The sequence below is a fragment of the Parasteatoda tepidariorum genome, chromosome 1, assembly GCF_982258835.1.
Source record: "Parasteatoda tepidariorum strain Cologne lab strain chromosome 1, Ptep-v5.0, whole genome shotgun sequence".
In the NCBI taxonomy this organism is placed as follows: domain Eukaryota; kingdom Metazoa; phylum Arthropoda; class Arachnida; order Araneae; family Theridiidae; genus Parasteatoda; species Parasteatoda tepidariorum.
This window is the reverse complement of record NC_141755.1, coordinates 101,956,465-101,975,034: the sequence shown is the minus strand read 5'-3', so window position 1 is coordinate 101,975,034 and position 18,570 is coordinate 101,956,465. Positions and strand designations below refer to the sequence as shown.

Here is an 18,570-nt window from a genome sequence, read left to right as displayed (position 1 = left end):
TTATAAAATAAAACTTCGAGGAAATTTAAAAAAATATTTTTGACAAGTATTAAGAAAGGGGAAAATATCGTAGTACATTCTTATGCAACTGAGGAGAGAAGGAAAGGGAATAGGGGAGGGTCGAGACATGGAATCAGTCTTCTCCCCAGATGGCGTATTCGAATGTTCCATTAAGCATTAAAGGATGCTAAAATATTAATAATTTTTGGTATTAATTAAGAAGATATAAGTAAAATTAATATTGAAATTTATTAAATCAAACGTGATTACTTATTTTATTAGTGAAAGAAGAAAGTGTGAAAGAAGTGGCATTGTGAAAGAAGTGGCAGCAGCAATTTAAGAGGGTAACCCTTTTTTATGTTGCCATCGGAGAAAAAAGGAACTTCCTTTTCCTCTAGCTAATATCAATGAAGATCTTGAAATATTTATTTTTGTTGACATGAGAGACATTTGGAAAGGGAAATGTAAAAACCTAATGATAAGTTACAGACATCTGAAAAGCTTATTTAATGTTCCATTTTTGTAAAATAAGATTATCAGATTTAATTAATCATGTGATATCAGTTTAGGCTTGTATATTTTTTTATTATTCAATCCAATCTATGGGAAACATATTACACTACTGTTCAAATATAGTATCGTCAGTGTGTCACAACGTAAGATCTTCTCTTTCATTAACCAAATTTGCTCCCCTCAAAGCTTTTTAGGTTTCATTTTATAAACGAGAAAGTTACCAAAAATTCTTTTTTTCACATGTTATATTTCTATAAGTTATTCAAAAATAATAACTCAAACATATAACAAAATGTATGTTATTTACTAAGACTTAATAATGATGGTTTCTTGTGCTTATCTAAGCATTATTTACTACTTTTATCATTCATTAACTAGATTTTTTTCTACCATATGCGTTTTTACTAATTGATCATTTACCTTATATATATCTTCTTATGGAATTACTCTCAATTTTGATATAAATCGAGATTTCTAATGTTGGCTATGTACTTTGTGGGTATATTTCCGTATCGGTACAAGATTTAAAGAATTTTTGGGCACCTAAAGTATCATAACTAATGTCCAATATTTTTATTTAATTCAACTTGAAAGCAAAACATTTGGGGAATATTTCCATATCCTGATCTGTCGCTCCAACTACAATTGCCAAAGTGCCAAATAGATTTTAAACTTGCAAGTTTTTTTAATTGCCCAGAGGTGGCTACGAGTTATATCTTTTGAGTTTGTCCCTTTCTGTGGTGTTTTTTTTTTTTTTTAATTTCTCACCGGTTACGGCACGGAAATGTCCAAGACTTGGCGATTATTCTGTCATAGATCAAAGTACAAAAATCTCTCCAGCATTTGAACCCTACTATCTAATTCGCAATATGCTAGTTCTTAAAGATTGGTTCTGATAATTAAAAATCTTCTGTTTTTGAAGATAACTGGAAAGGACAATCTGTATCAAATGGCTGGGTCTCCATACACTTTTCTTTTAAATATTCTCTGAAATTTAAAACTTAACTTTATTTCCATTTATTTTTCTTTGTATGAATTTAATATGAGTTTTCAATAGTTCTAAACCTAGTATATATTTCGGACATATAGCAAAGAGACTGTGATTGTTAATATTCATCGGTGGAAGCCAAAAACCACCAATTTCGATCGTTCACAATAACAACTATATTAAATATTCTCACTTTCTTTGTGTGATTTTTGGTACATACTTTTATATTTTTATTTAAGTCTATTAGTGGGCGCTCTGTAAAACTCGGAAAGCAGAGATTCCTTCTCATTACATTTTTTGGAAATTTAGCGTTAAATTAAATTATCGTTATAATGGTCTGTCGTCCAAGCATATAATATAAAATGAGGTGATAAGCGCATAGAAAATATGAAAATATTTGCTTATAATTAATAAGTGCTGCACTAATTTAAACTCGTAACCCAGACTTCTGTTCCGTTTTTAGAAATGAATTACTAGCAGTGGATGCGGGACTTGAAGTCATTTTGAGGGAAAATGATTATGGAAATCTCTGGATTCTGACTGATAGCCGAAGTTCAATGGAACATCTTAACTATTGGATCTATATTGGTGATATGACAAGTATATATATCCTTCACAAGTCGAAGTGCATCTCACTTCAACATGATATTCATTTCCAGTGGATCTTTTTGGTCGAGAAGGCACACTGTCCAGCAAAGGACGGTTGCAGCCTGCTAATTTCTGCATCTGATGAACTTACCTACCTAGAACTTTTTTCTCAGATGAAAAACTTAAATAGGAGGATTTGGCTGGTGCCTCCAACTCATGATTGGTATCGGGCTAATAAGCGGGACAGCCGTTGATTCTTCCATACGACAGAAAAACCAATTCTTTCCTTTCATGCCTTTATAGTGGATATCTAAAATGTCTTACTTTTTCTCATGGTATAATATCCTACCCTCTTTGTTCAAAATGCCACCAACATGACACTTCAGCTGTTTAATTTAAGCTGCTTGGGACTTCTTTGGGAAGAAATTTACACTTCTCTCCTTGTTTCCCCCTTTTTACTCGTCAACTTGGAAATAAGTAACAAAAAAAAAACATGTTCCTACATAAGGGGGACATTTCCTTACCATTGTTTCAACAGCAATCGCCAAGGTGCTAAATAGATTTTAAACTTGCAAATTTGTTTTTAAAAAATATGTAGTGTTCAAGTTGGTCCCTTTCTGTGATTTTTATTTTTTCGTTTCTCGTGGAACACTGCCCAAAAGTTGCCAAGACTCTGCGATTATTCTGCCACAGATCACGGTACGGAAATCTCCCTGTCCGATCTTTAGTAGTTGTATTTTAAACGAGATCATTTATATCATAAAATTTAAAGTTATGCATTAAAATTGAAAAATATATTGAAAGAAGAAGCAGTCACATTTGCTAAGGGTTAGAAGCAGTTACATTTGCTAAATAAAATGTGTCTCGAGAATTGTTATGTATAAGCGAAAACTAAAATCAAGAATGATATCAATACCACATTGTGTTAACTTAACATTGTGTTAATTGTTATGTATAAGCGATAACTAAAATCAAGAATGATATCAATACCACATTGTGTTAACTTAACATTGTGTTAATTGTTATGTATAAGCGATAACTAAAATCAAGAATGATATCAATACCACATTGTGTTAACTTAAAATTAAACCACCCTATTGCATTTAAATTTCACAAAAAAGTGAATAAGATTTTTGAACCAATAACGCATGATTAATTATGGCGAAAAATAATAGTTTCTTTTGGCTTGATTTTTTAATCTACAATTCCGTATTAAAATATAAACACAAAGAGCCCTATTGTGAGACATTTCTCTTTCGGTTCATGTTAATGAAATCCTCAATAAGGATGACAAAGGATTATTTCAGGTATAAGCATTTATTTCGTCATCTCTGGATTAATTATGAGTAAAAAGTAAAATATGAGTATATACATAATCTACATGGCATTAAAGTTCGGAGCTCTCCTGCTCCCTTCCAGTTCATACCTTCGCTCTCCTAGTCCAGCTAATACTCAACTCCTCTACGTTCAAACTAATACTGATCTAAAAATCCTCCTTTTTACAAGAAAAAGTCTTTCGCTCCACCCCCAATGTAGGGGGACGACACTTCCTGTGTCCCTTTCCTTCTGACCCTCAGGTCAGGGGTCAATCAAATGCGTGGGAGAGGAATCAGGATCCTGACACCTATGAACCAAAATTTTTTTAAAAATCAAAAGTTGAACGAATGTATTAAAGTTTAAAAATGAAACAATTTAACTAAATGTTAATCTAAGCCTATTATTAAATAATTGAAATCGTCATTCACTTCAAAAATATATATAAATAGGAAATGTTTGAAGCGCTCAAAAATAGATGCCCATTTTCAAGACATGTCTACTGCTGTTATTTCCTATTTCTATATTTTTGAAGCAAATGAAGTTTTTAATCAGGCAATATCTTACCACTTAAATTTCTTGGAATTATTTATCTAAGCCCCTTATTATTTTTTTGCACTAAGCATTTTTGTTTTCTTTTGTAGCTTATAATATTATCCATGCACAAGTCTTGCCTTAACTTTGTAGAGAGCTGGTTCGGACGTGATCGCAAAACACTTCACAATGGCGCCAAAGGAGAAAAAAATATCTATCATGAAAAACAAGTTAAAGAGATGTGTGCTTTACATGCTCTAAATAATCTCTTTCAAGACAAGGAAGCTTTTAACAAGCAAACATTGGATAATATTTGCCACAGGTATTTTCTTTCCATTCACTGTTGAAATGAATGTTTACAGGACTTATATCCTGAAAATTACATTTCTGAAACAACATGTTCCAAAATATTCTTCACCTAAGCGGTTAGTTTCAGAAACCATTTTTAAATTCTTTTAGAATGTTATTTAATTTTAAAATTTTTTATGTTTTTTTTTCAAGATGTGATTAAGCTTTTTATGCAAAAATTTATTGATATGCACTATCGTTTTCTTTAGTGAAATTGTTTTGTTGCACATTAAAATTATTAAAAATCATAATAATTGTTACACACTCTCTTTTTCTCAGTGTGTACTTTAAATTTAAAAATATATGTATATATAATCATGAAATTTCTGTATTTTGAAATATAAACCATTCATTTTTCATAATTTATATTAATTGCTACACAGTAATAGTAATTGCAACACTCTTTTTCCCAGCACGTACTTAAATTGAAAATAATGTGTATATATAATGAAATTTATGTATTTTGTAATTTAATAATTCATAATAATTTCTACACTCTATCTTTTTCCCAGTATGCACTTCGAATTGAAAAAAAATTTTATATGCTGAAATTTATGTATTTTCTAATATAAAACATTCATTATTACAGTAGACTCTCTAAACTATGCCATACTGTAATATCTGCCATGATTTTCAAAAGTAAACAAACAACTGGCGATTGCGGTTAAACAAAAAAAAAATTCTTCTTTTTTGGTATTATAAAAAAGTCTCCAGTCTAAAACTCTGCAAGTAGTCTACTGTATTTGTTTTAACTTAAGACACCCAGAATGCTAAAATCAGGCAGATTTTATATTTTCGATAAAATTTATCAAAAACTGCGCACTGCATCCTTGAAATTAAGTTTTTTTTCTCCTTGCTCACCAAACAGACTGCTTGGATCTCTTATATCACACCCCATACAGAAAATAGATTTTTTATTCCAAAACAGGATAACTTATAAAACAAGTAGATTAACTAAAAACAAGATTAATAATATAAAATCAGAGCCTTAATTATAAGAAAAAAAATGGAAATCTTAGTGATTTCAAATTTGATGATACTGTAAAATCAATGAATATTCAAAAGAAAGGAGTTAAAAATTGTAATAAAATGAGCATAAATATTTTCCTTTTTTTTATCAAATTGGTTTTTGTACTCTATAATGCAATTGTTTTTACTCTTTTTATCTCTCTCTTCATCAAAAAAAGTCGCTGAGTATTTTCACTCCTGAAAAAAAGAAAAATCTTAATTATATCCCTGCACTGAGCTGGAGCACAGCTACAGTTGCTATGAAATTATAGGTATAGTTCGTTCACCAGGAGTTGGCACATGGCTCTGCCTTCATCACGTGGTATTAGACGATGTTATTCCAAACCTAGAGGGTGGTGGCTCAGGGGATAGATTGTTTTTGTAATCCCCTGAGCCACCACAGCTGTTGTTTTGTCTTCCAATGAAGTGACCCAGGTTCGAATCCCAGCAATGGCTGGTCAATTCTAATTCCGCACTGACCACAGTGCTGGAGTGAAATATCCTCTGTGGTAGATGGATCATAGGTCTGAGTCCTCATGCCGTCAGGCTAACAGTGGGAGGTTTTCGTGCTTTTCCTCTCCATTTAACGCAAATGCAGGTTAGTTCCATCGAAAATTCCTCCATAAAGCTAAATTTTTCCCAATACTTGATCCAGGAGTTTCCTTGTCTACTGGATTGGATTCAAAATTGCAGGGCTGCGAAGTTGAACATTAGTAGTCGTAAACCAAAAAAATTGTGTCGTCTGTTAAAACAACGCTTATAAAATATAATATAAAATAAAATTTTATAAACCACCTCCAATAATCCTTTAGAACAATCAATTCTAGTGTTTAAAACATACAAGTCCAGTGTCATTTCGGATTAGAAAGTATTGAAATTGCACAGGTTAGATTACAGGCTTTTTTTCTTTGTATTCCTTTCAAGAATACAACTTTTGTGTCAAAATTCCAAAATTTCGGCATAAAAATTTTACAGTTTTAATGGTAGTCGTGCCGTTTGTTTCATTTTTCTATCATCCTTTTTCTCCAAGATTTTTAATTGTGAAATCAGTCAGTCCTCTTGACACCCTGTATTTCCATGGTTGTGAACACTTGTTTCCTATTTACTTTTTTTTTACAAGTCTTCAGAGCTGTGCTCTAAATAATCGTGAATTCAATGGTCATAAAATAAACATGTTTTGCTATCATTTGAAAAAGTGAAGCGCCAGTGGCAAAATTGCGACGACATTGTCACAGAATATTACAGAGTTTTTGCAGAAAGATTTTTCATTCGGGAAAGGAAAAACTTTGGTTTTCCTTTTTGCATATTTTTTCAAAAAAAAATTTTTTTTTTTTTTTTTTAATTTTTTTTTTTTCAAAGATTTCTTTCTTGCGCACCTGAGGGGAAAGAAATAATAATGATTTTTCTATTCTCATTTAAAATTTAAAAAAAAATCAGTAAGAACTTGTTTCTGCTAGAATTTCAAATTAATAATATACAATAAAAAAATTCAGAGATTGCGAAAGTTTAAACGCTAGTTAGGTCTAGAAATGATGTTCTTTCTTTCATTTTTTTTTTTAAAGAACACCATATTTTACATACACTTATTTGAGTATCTCTTTTTTAAAGAGTCCTTTTCTAGTGATTCGTGATCTTCATTTTGGGAGTTCTGCATGGATTTTACAATTTTTAATTTATGTTTGAATTTATATTTATTATTGTTTTATTTATTTACGAATTTTAACTTGTATTATGATTTACACAATTCGAAATTGCATATTTCCGCCTCCAAAATACGAGAATATTGCCTATATTATTAGAATTTAAAAAATATTACTTTTACAATTTAAAATTTTTATGCATTTTTATTGTATACTTTCTTCTGTAAAAACAATGTTTCTGTTACTTTAAATTTGCAATTGTTATAATTAAAAGTATCTTAAAGCAAAATATTTGTGCCCGGGAAGTTTGTCCCAGAAAGCCTGAAAAAATTCTGCCATAGGGGTGAAGTGTGTAACAGATCAAAGTATAGAACAAAATTAACTATGAGAAAAACCTACTGTTAATGAAAAAATATTTAGTAAAAGATATTTAAATTATGTAGTACAGCATTTTTCTATTGAAATCAATTATTTTTTTGTTGGCTGAACACTAAGTTTATGTTTTAACTTTTGTTTCAGTCTTTCTCCAGATAACCTAGTAAATCCCCATAAAAGTGTTTTAGGCCTGGGCAACTACGATGTCAATGTATTGATGGCTGCTGTTCAACTTAAAGGCTATGAAGCTATCTGGTTTGACAAGCGGAGGTAAGGAGGAAAAATAAACATGGCTTTCTTAGTCATTTATGAACATTAATTTCATCTTTTATTCTTTTAATGATTGGTAAAAAAACCTGGTAAGCATAATAAACATCCTCAACTTTACAAATACATAACAAATATCCTCAACTTTATTAGGAGGGAAAAATTCTTTTGTCAACAACAGTAACTAATATAATTACCAAATCTGGCGATTATACATATATATACAGTGATACCTCGAGATCTGAGTGCCCTAACATACGAGTTATTTGAGATACGAGCTGTCGAGCGAGCGGAGTTTTGTTTTGAGATACGAGCAACATTTGAGATACGAGGAGCGACCATGCAAGCCCTTCTCATCCTCGATAATGCTCCTGCTCACCCACCGAACCTCGAACATGACATCCTCATAGAGTTCAAATTTATAAAAGTTCTCTATCTACCACCTAACACCACTTCTACCCTGCAGCCCATGGATCAGCAGGTGATTTCTAATTTTAAAAAGCTGTACACTAAGCACCTGTTCCGGCGCTGCTTTGAGGTGACAGAGAACACAAACCTCACCCTTCGAGAGTACTGGAAGGACCACTTTAACATTGTGATATGCCTCAGAATTATTGATCAGACCTGGCTGAGTGTTACAACGAGGACCTTGACCTCTTCATGGAAGAAGCTGTGGCCTGAGTGAATCTGTAGCCTAAAATTGTGCTGTGACCTGTCGGTAGCTTTGAAGGATTCAAACCCAAAGTGCCAGTGGAAGAGGAGATTGTGTCTCTGGGAAAATCCACGGACCTAGTGATGGGTGAGAGAGAGGTGAACAAGCTTTACATTCGCTTTTATTATGTTTTTATACAATATTTGTCATTTATAAATACATTTTTCTTATTCAAAAACACGTAACAAAAACAATTAGGGGTAGCATTTTTGGGGCTGGAATGGATTAATGGCATTTCAAAGGGGAAAATTGCTTTGAAATACGAGCAAATTGGCATACGAGCAAGGTTACGGAATGAATTAAACTCTTATCTCAAGGTATCACTGTATATCTATATAATGTTAGAAGAGAGTGAAATGATAACAAATAGCCAATCACAGAACAATTGCAGTTAGTAACGCACAAAACAGCCAATTAAAATTGAGAACGAATGTGTGTGAAAAGGTAATAATTTTTAATAATGCTGCTTGCTAAATATGTTACAACTAAACTTACCATCTAAAGCTAAGTGGATCCAGTTTTTCCTCATTCATTTCAATATTGTTTTGGTTGTCATCAGCATAAAATTAACATAAGTCGTAAAGGTATTATTCTCCTTTAAATATTTTTGTATCCCTAATTTAAAGTTATTTTCCAGTGCTGCTATTATTAGCGAAAATATTAAATTATGATTGTGAACTCATCAAATTTGTTTGCACAATATAATGTGATAAGAATATAAATGTTATTTTAAAAAATGATTACTTCGAAAAATCACTTCTGTTCACCAATTGTTTATAATACTAATAGATAGTAATATTTGGTAGAGGCACAAGCGTAAGCAAACAGAATTCCTTTTAGTATCTATATGTTAAGTGAATAATTTTAACTTTCGTAGAAAAACTGTTTTCTGCCAAGAAAAGACAATTATTGCCAAGCAATCATCAGAGTTGGTGAGCGGCAGCGAACAGGGGGCCTAGCCCCCTAGTATATATATATGTCTGTGTGTGTGGCAAATATTACACGTTTCCTATTATAAGTCAATAATTATTATATTTAATTCTTTGCTGAGGGTTTGTGTTAAACATTATCTTAGCAAATTTAAAAGAGTTGTATACAGAAAGAAGAAAAAAGAACTTAGGCTAAATTTGAAATATATATATATATATATATATATATATATATATATATATATATATATATATATATATATATATATATATATATATATATATATATATATATTGTCTATAGAAAGAACTCCCCTTGCCACAAAGTCTGAGATAGTTGGCATGGAAAGAAGAAACATCACATTTCATAGAGGGGAGTTTCTCTTTCCCCTGATTCCTTCTCTCTCTTTGACTCGAGCCAAAACCTGTCTTAAATATTTACCAAGCACCCCTACTTGAAATAGTTGAATGTCGTAACCATAGTTACCACCACTGTTCCAGACAAATGGTGAGGGGAGTTCTTTCCATAGACAGACTGTAGTATGAGGAAAAAAAGTTTCTCTCTTTATTCAAATACTTTCCCTAAAAAAATCCCTGTTGAAATGGAATTTTTGTACAGATTATTGCTTGAATATTTAACTAAGTATTATTAATACATAATGAAGTGAACCTCATTTATGGAAATCAGTTCAAAACTTTTTTTGTTCTAAAATGTTCAGTTTATTTTTATTCAAAACTCTCTTTTTAAATTAATTTTAAAAAAATCTTTTACCTATCTTTGATGAATTAAATGTCTATTAATATTTGAAATTATGAGTAAACTTAATGCATAACATTTCACATATGTTTAATGTCAATCATAACTAGAAAATAATTGAAATTTTTCTATTTTGATAACTAGAAAAATCTCTAAAATTCCGTTTTTGTAAAATATTTAGTACATTATATTATTTTGTAAAATCTACTGGATTTTTTCCTTTCAATGTTGGCGGCTATGTACTTAATATCAGAGAAACTTCTAATTAATATTCCTAGGCTGAATTACTGGTTTGAGGAATAGCTGTTTAGCAGATTGTAATACAATGAACTTCTATAATCTGAAGATTTCGATTATTCCTACCTGGTTTGGCCCCTTTCAGAAGTTCTGCTGTACTCATAACTAAATTTTTTAACATTACGATTTAACAGGGATTGCAAATTTTTTTTAACATTGTTAACAACCACCCCAAAATAAATAGGTTTCTTCCCACCCAAGTGGAAGAAATGAAAAAAATCTCTTTATCGACTAAAGATATCAAATATTAAAATAATTTTTTAAACAGTTTGCAATTGCAGCCTAGTTTAAATAATACTAGAATTAATTTCTGAGCTATTTAGTCTATCATTGAAAGCTGAAAAGCAAGAATTAGAAAGAAATATGACATTAATTTTTATGAAATTAAAATTACTGTAGTCCTTAAATATTTACAAAAATAAGTATAAGTAAATATACTAATCTCATTTTTTTTAATTGCTTAAAGAAATGTTAAAGTATTGTAGTTAAATTTTATGAATACTACTTAATTAAGAAATCGCATTCTAACCTTCTGCACTTTCTACAAATTGCATGTTAAATAACAATAGTTAAGTATTCAGACTGACTTTTAAATAATATGAGATATAGATTTTAAAATTATGTATAAAACTAAAATTAATAATAGGAAAATAGTTTTTTTTTTAAAGTGTTTATTTAATAAAATATTAATTTTCTGGTACTATTTAAAGTTAATTATTAAAATTTAAGCTATTATTATTATGTTTTTTGCTGAACAATTGTTTGGTCATTTTTAGCTTCTTACATTAGCTTCTTGGCCCTTGTGGCAGAATCGTAGCGACATGGTCGCAGATCGTTACAGAATTCTCACAGAAAGATTTTTCTTTTGGGAAATAAGAAATTTTGGGGTTTTTTTCTGCAAAAATTTTTGAAAGTTTTATCTTTGCTTCAGAATTAGATTCAAAAGATGTTTTTCTTACGCATTGGAGTGGAAAAAAATGCTTGTGATTTTTCTATTCACATTTTATAATGAAAAATGAAGAGTAAAAAAGTGATAAAAGTTTGTTTTCTTTTCTGCAGAAATTTTCGAATGATTTTATCCTGTCTTCAGAATTATATTCAAAAGATGTCTTTCTCACGCATCGGAGTAGGAAAAAAAAATGCCTGTGATTTTTCTATTCTCATTCGAAAATAATGAAAAATAAAGAATAAGTAAAAAAAATTGGTTTTCTTTTCTGCAGAAATTTTCGTTTTAATTTCCTTATGCAGTCATTACTATTGATTTTCACAGTTTTCAAAATCCCATATTTTTAATACGATATTTTTTATTACAACATGTGAATCTCGAAATGAAAACGTGCATTTAGTAACCCTTTCCATAATCTGATTCACGTGATTTCGTAGTCTATCTTCTTTTTTTTTGTGGTAGTTACTGCTACAGATTTCAAAAGTTTTTAATTGTTTTCTTTTAATGTGATGATAATTTACAAAATGCGAGAATATCACCCACAAAATTAGAATAAAAAAAATATTCAATAATTAATTAAAAAATTATTTTATTTTATTACTATTGTTTGTTTTTAATTTTTAAAGTTGACACTTCTGTTACTTCTATTTACTAACAAGTATATTTGTTATTTTTAAAAGTGTTTTCAGAAAGATATAAGTATTAGAGAGGTATGTCGCAGAAAGCCCGATAACTTTCTGCCACAGTTCCTGACAAAATGCCAATCCTATGATCAAAATGCTTTTTTAATTTATTTCTTTTTGTTTTTATTTAAACAATATAGTGCATTGCTCTTGATTAAATTGTATATTTCTGTTTCAGAGATCCAAGCAATATTGATTTCACAAAAATTTATGGCTTGATTTTAAATGTCCCCAGTGAAATGAAATTCCTTCCACTCCGCTTAAATAGGAAGCACTGGATCGCTGTGAAAGAAATTGAAGGCACTTTTTATAACCTTGACTCAAAATTGGATCGTCCTTCTGTCATAGGAAAGGTAAACATCAATAATTCTGTCCAATATTTATTTCATACCAATACTTATTGAATCAAATGAGTTAAAATACTGGTTCATATATCCCACAGTGTATCAGAGTTGGCCAAAAATGTAATCGATTACATTTTTTGATTACAGTAATCAATTACTTGTAATCATGATTACAATTTTCAAAAATTTTGATTACAGCTGTAATCATGATTACAATATTGATTACAGTAATCAACTACTTGTAATCGTGATTACAAAGTTTGATTACAGCTGTAATCATGATTACATAGTCGATTACAGTAATCAATTACTTGTAATCATGATTACAATTTTCGAAAAATTTTGATTACAGCTGTAATCATGATTACAATTTTGATTACAGTAATCAATTACTTGTAATCATGATTACAAGTAATTGCGATTACAAGTAATCACAACAAAAACGATTACAAGTAATTATGATTACAAGTAATCAAAATATATGATTACATGTAATTTGATTACATGTAATTTGATTACATGTAATTATGATTACATGTAATCTAATTACACGATTACAAGACTATTGTATTCTTATAAATGATTATATTTTACAGTAGATAGTAGAATGTATTTTATAATGATACATTTTGCACGTATTAACATGTACTGCATTTTGTACGTATTTGTATACGTACAAATGAATGTAACTGAAATGTATGTACATATGATTTTATCTAGTGCATATGTTCAGACATTTTAGTATCACACACATGTACATACACTTATATTGTAGGTATAAAATATATGTACGTATGTATATAGATAATAATTACGTATGTATGTGCAAACAATGTAGGCATGTACATTTATACGCAATGAATATATGCATTTTATGCAAATATTTGTTTATGTAAAATGTATATCTGTGTTCATGTACGCATGTATATACAAGTACTTGTGTTTGTATGAACATACATACATTGTCTGTACAATGTATGTCCCATGCATGTATGTTCAATTTATTTATGAACAGTACAATATATGTATGCATGTACAATATAGGTATATCTGTAGGATGTACAATATATGTATGCATACATGTACATGATATGCATGTCCAGTGTATTTATGTACATGTACATAATATGCTCATGCTCAATGTAAGTATCCAAATATGCATAATACATTTGTGAACTATTGTACGTACATTGGGCATATTTATATTTCACATGAATTCATACATGTATTCGACATGCATAATGTACGTACATACACACATTTGAGATGCAGATATTGTACAGATGTATATACATATAGCGTACAGATGTATATACATATAGCGTACAGATGTATATTCATATAATGTACATATGATGAAATGAACATATAATGTACATATGTGTGTACGTATACAGTACGTATGTGCATAAATATATTGGGCATAATTCTTTCGTACAAATTTTACATGTGTACATGCATGCTATCTCTATCTATGCATATGGTGCAATGTATATATGTACAATGAATGTATCCACACATGTACAATACACGTATGTTCCATGTATGCATATCCATATGTACTATATATACACGTACAATACATGAATGTATGTACATACATTGTACATGCGTACATACATTACACGTATACGTATGTACATTACATTTATGTCTAAATATGTTTACAATGCAATAAATAAAATGCATGTAAGTTAACTTTTAATGACTCAAGCAAGTTAAATGACAAAATCAAGCGATATTTAAATTTAGTTTTCAGCTTTAATTGTTCTATATCATTTTGAAATTCTCTGAATAAAAAATTATTTTCAGGTATTTTCATGAAATGTTTGACAATACAGATTTATTTTTTTATAACATAATGGATGATTCATAGAAATTTTTTAAATGGTAAGAAAAATGGTAAATTTTATGTGTGGAATTAATATTTAGAAATTCTAAATAAAATTATCGTTTGCTTTCTAAAAAATATGAGGTCGAGTTTCATATACCTTAGAATAATTTTAAAACAAATTTTAATAACTTTACTCATATAAATTTTTTTAATGTATGCACAATGTATATGTATATTGTAATTACATATATTTAAATGTACGCACGTATTTGTACATTACTTGTAATTATGTAGATGTATACGTTGTATGCACATGCATACATTGTGCATATAACTATTTTTTTGTACATCCATGCATTACATGCGCATAAGTATTAACAAAGTATGTAGTTGTACAAGTACATACGTAAGTTGTACATAAGTACATACTTTGCGTGCAAATATATCGATGTACATATAAATATGCAAACTTTACGCAACTATGTGCATATATTGTACCTTTAAATAACATTTTTACATATTGTACGCAAATACGTACAATTTTATATACAAACGTACATTGTATATATGTGCTATCATCGTAAATTTATACAATATATGCACTTAAGTACATAAAAGCATGCAAACGCATAAACATTATTTTCATATACGTTCATACATACATTGTCTGTGTATACAAAGATACAAAACATTGCCTTTTTGTACAAACTAACATACATGCGTACATGTATCATAAATGCATAATTATATGTACTAAGCATATGCGCATTGCATTAAGTATCTTACAATATAATTATGAATATTGTACGTACAAACAACGTTTGTGCATACATTGTATGTATAGGAATCGCAAATTGTACGTTCATGCGTGCGTACATTCTATGTACATAAAAATCTGTAAACACATGAATACTTACATAAAAAATTTGACTATAGTATACAATCGTAATAACTTGTAATCGTATAGTTTGATTACAAGTAATCACAATTACATGTAATCAAATTACATGTAATCATGATTACATGTAATCATGTATTTTGATTACTTGTAATCATAATTACTTGTAATCGTTTTTGTTGTGATTACTTGTAATCGCAATTACTTGTAATCATGATTACAAGTAATTGATTACTGTAATCAAAATTGTAATCATGATTACAGCTGTAATCAAAATTTTTTGAAAGTTGTAATCACGATTACAAGTAATTGATTACTTGTAATCGCGATTACAAGTAATTGATTACTGTAATCAAAAATGTAATCATGATTACAGCTGTAATCAACATTTTTTGAAAGTTGTAATCACGATTACAAGTAATTGATTACTTGTAATCGTGATTACAAGTAATTGATTACATAGCTGTAATTATCAGTAATCAATTACAGTTGTAATCGATTATTGTAATCAACGGCCAACTCTGCAGTGTATACATTAAGTAATGGTAATTAGACTGATTTTTATTATAAAAATCTTTTTATAAATATTTTTATTTAAAAATAATTACCATTTAATATCGTTTTTCCCAAAATTATTCCCTTGGGAAACTAAATTGCATCAGTGACAATTTTTCCACTGCTAAAAGCAGTGTCGGAATGCACACTGGAATAGCCTTTATCTGATTGGTTGCAGAATTTTAAGTATGTTTCAGTGTTTTAAAATGACGTCCCTCACAAGAATTTATAATCTCGAGAAAAGAAACAACTCAAATCAGGTGAGTAAATAGGTTAAGAAACCTCAGGAATTTGCTAAGTATCCCAAAGCACATTTATTGATATTACTGTGCGAAAAGACGCTTTGCTACTTTTGTTATTTGTTCTCCGTGGCATGTTTTTTTCGTTATTCAAAATCTGATAAATGCCAGTTGAATGTATACTCACTGTTCTCTGATCATTCTGACCATGAATCAACTATCGGAAAACTCAAGGTCCTGTCAACATTTCTATCAGTTTTTGCAGTTGAAGTCCTTTTGCCGATGAATTATCTTCCATTTACTCTATTCCATCTGAAACTGCCTCAAGAGAACACCATACCACGAGAATCTTTACATCACAAATTCTCTTTCACCTCTATAGGTAATTTAAAGTATATAAAAAGTGAGCAAACCTAGATACCATGATGTTTCAAATACTGAAAAGAAATTTTCAAAACATCAAGAAGAAAACTTAGGATTATGCATAATAATTTGTTTACCTTTAAATGTTATGAAAATTTCTTTTCAGAAAACAAAACTACATGGCTTACCCTAGGTTTGTCTGAACTCACTTTTTCTATACTTTAAATTAGTTATGGAGATGAAAGAGTATTTGGAATGAAAAGTTTCTCCCATGGTATAGCAGCATAAGGATGTCATGCCTAGAGAAAAAATTCAAACTGGCAAAATCAGTCCAAGTCTGAAACTTAAGGAGGGGGGGGGTTGCCGTTAAGAAGGGGATAATTGGTAGAGTGATATATGATAGAGGGCCAACTACACTGTGTCATCTTCACATAACATGTCATATAGTCTAGGGAAATCTGAACACTGTAAAGCAGTAGTTTTGAAGCAGCTAAGTATATGACGAAATATAGTCATAAAAATATAATTTTTAAAAGTGCAGGCAATTTATAAAGTCATAATACAGAATAATAATAAAATAAAAAAAAACGTTTTTTTTTTTCAAGTAGCTTTTTCAATCTTACATTACACCATCCATCTGCATGTTTTTTTTTTTTTTTAATAATGGTAGTTGTTTCTTGAAAAGTTTTATAATTTATTTCTATTGCTTTAGAATTTTTCTTAAGTTTATGTTGTAATTGCCTAAGGATTTTTCATTTTTAATATTTTAACACACATACGTGTAAGTGAATGTATATATGCCAGTAATGTATATATGCAAAGGAAAAAGAAAATCAAAAGACCAAAATCATTTTAATACAAATTTTACCTTTTTTTTCTGCTTCATATATTTCAGTTACTATTTCAATTATTAAATTTTATATTTGAGTATTATTTATTTTTATATTTTAGTATTTATTTGCATTTATTTATTTACTCTTCCTTTTCTAAAGGGGGGAATTCTCATCACATCTTCTATATAATTTTTTTTTAAAAGATGCAATTTAGATAAAATGTCTGTTAGTGACTTGTTTTATGACAGGCGGACTATCTTGTTGTTCTACCCTATCTACATTTTTAAAATTTTGTTTTGATATCATTTTGATTTTTCTACTTTTATTTTGATTATGTATCTTCGAACACACACCCATATAACACACCTTGAACAATGCTTTTCAATTATCTGTAAGCAAAATAGTAACTTTATAGTAGTAATAGTATTTATCTCTAGTGACACTGTGAAGGAAACAGTTTTTTGCAGTTAAACATGAAGCGTAACAGCTGCGAAATCGCAATACAATAAAAATAAATTGCTCCTGTTAAAATATATATGTAATAATTCTGTTTTATGGAAAATACATATGATGCTGAGAACTAGTGGAAATTGTCAAGTAGAAAATTAATATATAAATCAATTGACACTGTTGAGGGTAAATTTTTTTAAGAATATGCATGATGGGCTATTCTTTAAAATTTCGAGTGTGCGAGTACAATATGAAAATTTAAATTTATTGACACTGTCAAACACATGATGCTAAATAGTGTGGAAATTTGAAAATAAAACATGAATAATTAAAACAAACGATACAGTGAAAAATAATTTTCCTTTTCGAAATATGCATGATGCTGTACAGTTGTGAAAATAATAAAATATCTACAATTAACTATGTTAGCATTGTGAGGAAAATGAAACATAACGCATTACGATGAATAGTTGTGAAAATTTAAGAAACGTGAAAATATAAAATTAATATTTGAAACTAGTAATACTATATAAACAAGCTATAGGTCAGCATCTATGAGTAATTAGTGAAACCCTCTAGCACTAAAATATTTATTGAACACCAATTATTAGATTATTAAAAAGATTTAACCCACTTTTTACCTCTCCTAGTAGTCCTGCATACCAAAAATATGTTAGCAAAGTTTACCTACAAGATATTAAAAATTAGTGATGTCTGTTTTACATTTTAGGAATCTGATCTTATGTCTTACCTCCGAGAGCAGATAAGAGGGAAGGACCGAGAAATATTTTTAATTGTACCCCAAGAATTGGACAGAAAAAACTTGTGGAAAAAGGACCCTCGTTGGTGCTCTGAAACATACAGTATTCCTCGCTCGGCAAACCCAGACACGAACAGTACTGTGGCTGTGATTCACTTAAATTCAGAGAATCGATAAAGGATTATTTTATACCGAGTAAGCCGAGTGTCTTACAATGGAAGAGTTGCAACTATTTTTATGTACTTCAGATGTAATGAAAGATATATTATATTTAATTTTTATTTTTTTAGGTCTTTGAATTGTATATTTTTTATTTTAATCATGTTTATAGTTTTTCCTTTATTGATAGAAATTACTGTTTCATTGTTTAATAAAATTATTAACATTTTTCACAA

At 29.5% G+C, this 18,570-nt stretch overlaps 1 protein-coding gene across 2 annotated transcripts; it reads left to right on the top strand.

Annotated features, from left to right (window-relative positions):
• The first annotated feature begins 365 nt into the window (after positions 1-365).
• On the top strand, positions 366-18,570 carry Josd (Josephin domain containing). Of its 2 annotated transcripts, XM_071179392.2 has the most exons (6): positions 374-656; positions 1,965-2,101; positions 4,048-4,259; positions 7,453-7,578; positions 12,078-12,252; positions 18,146-18,570. In XM_071179392.2, exons 3-6 carry the CDS (start codon positions 4,063-4,065, stop codon positions 18,350-18,352), a joined length of 705 nt encoding a protein of 234 aa, XP_071035493.1. In that variant the 5' UTR covers positions 374-656; positions 1,965-2,101; positions 4,048-4,062; the 3' UTR covers positions 18,353-18,570. The 2 variants fall into 2 exon arrangements, with proteins under 2 accessions (XP_015907718.1, XP_071035493.1); XM_016052232.4 differs by lacking the exon at positions 1,965-2,101 and having other exon boundaries at positions 366-656.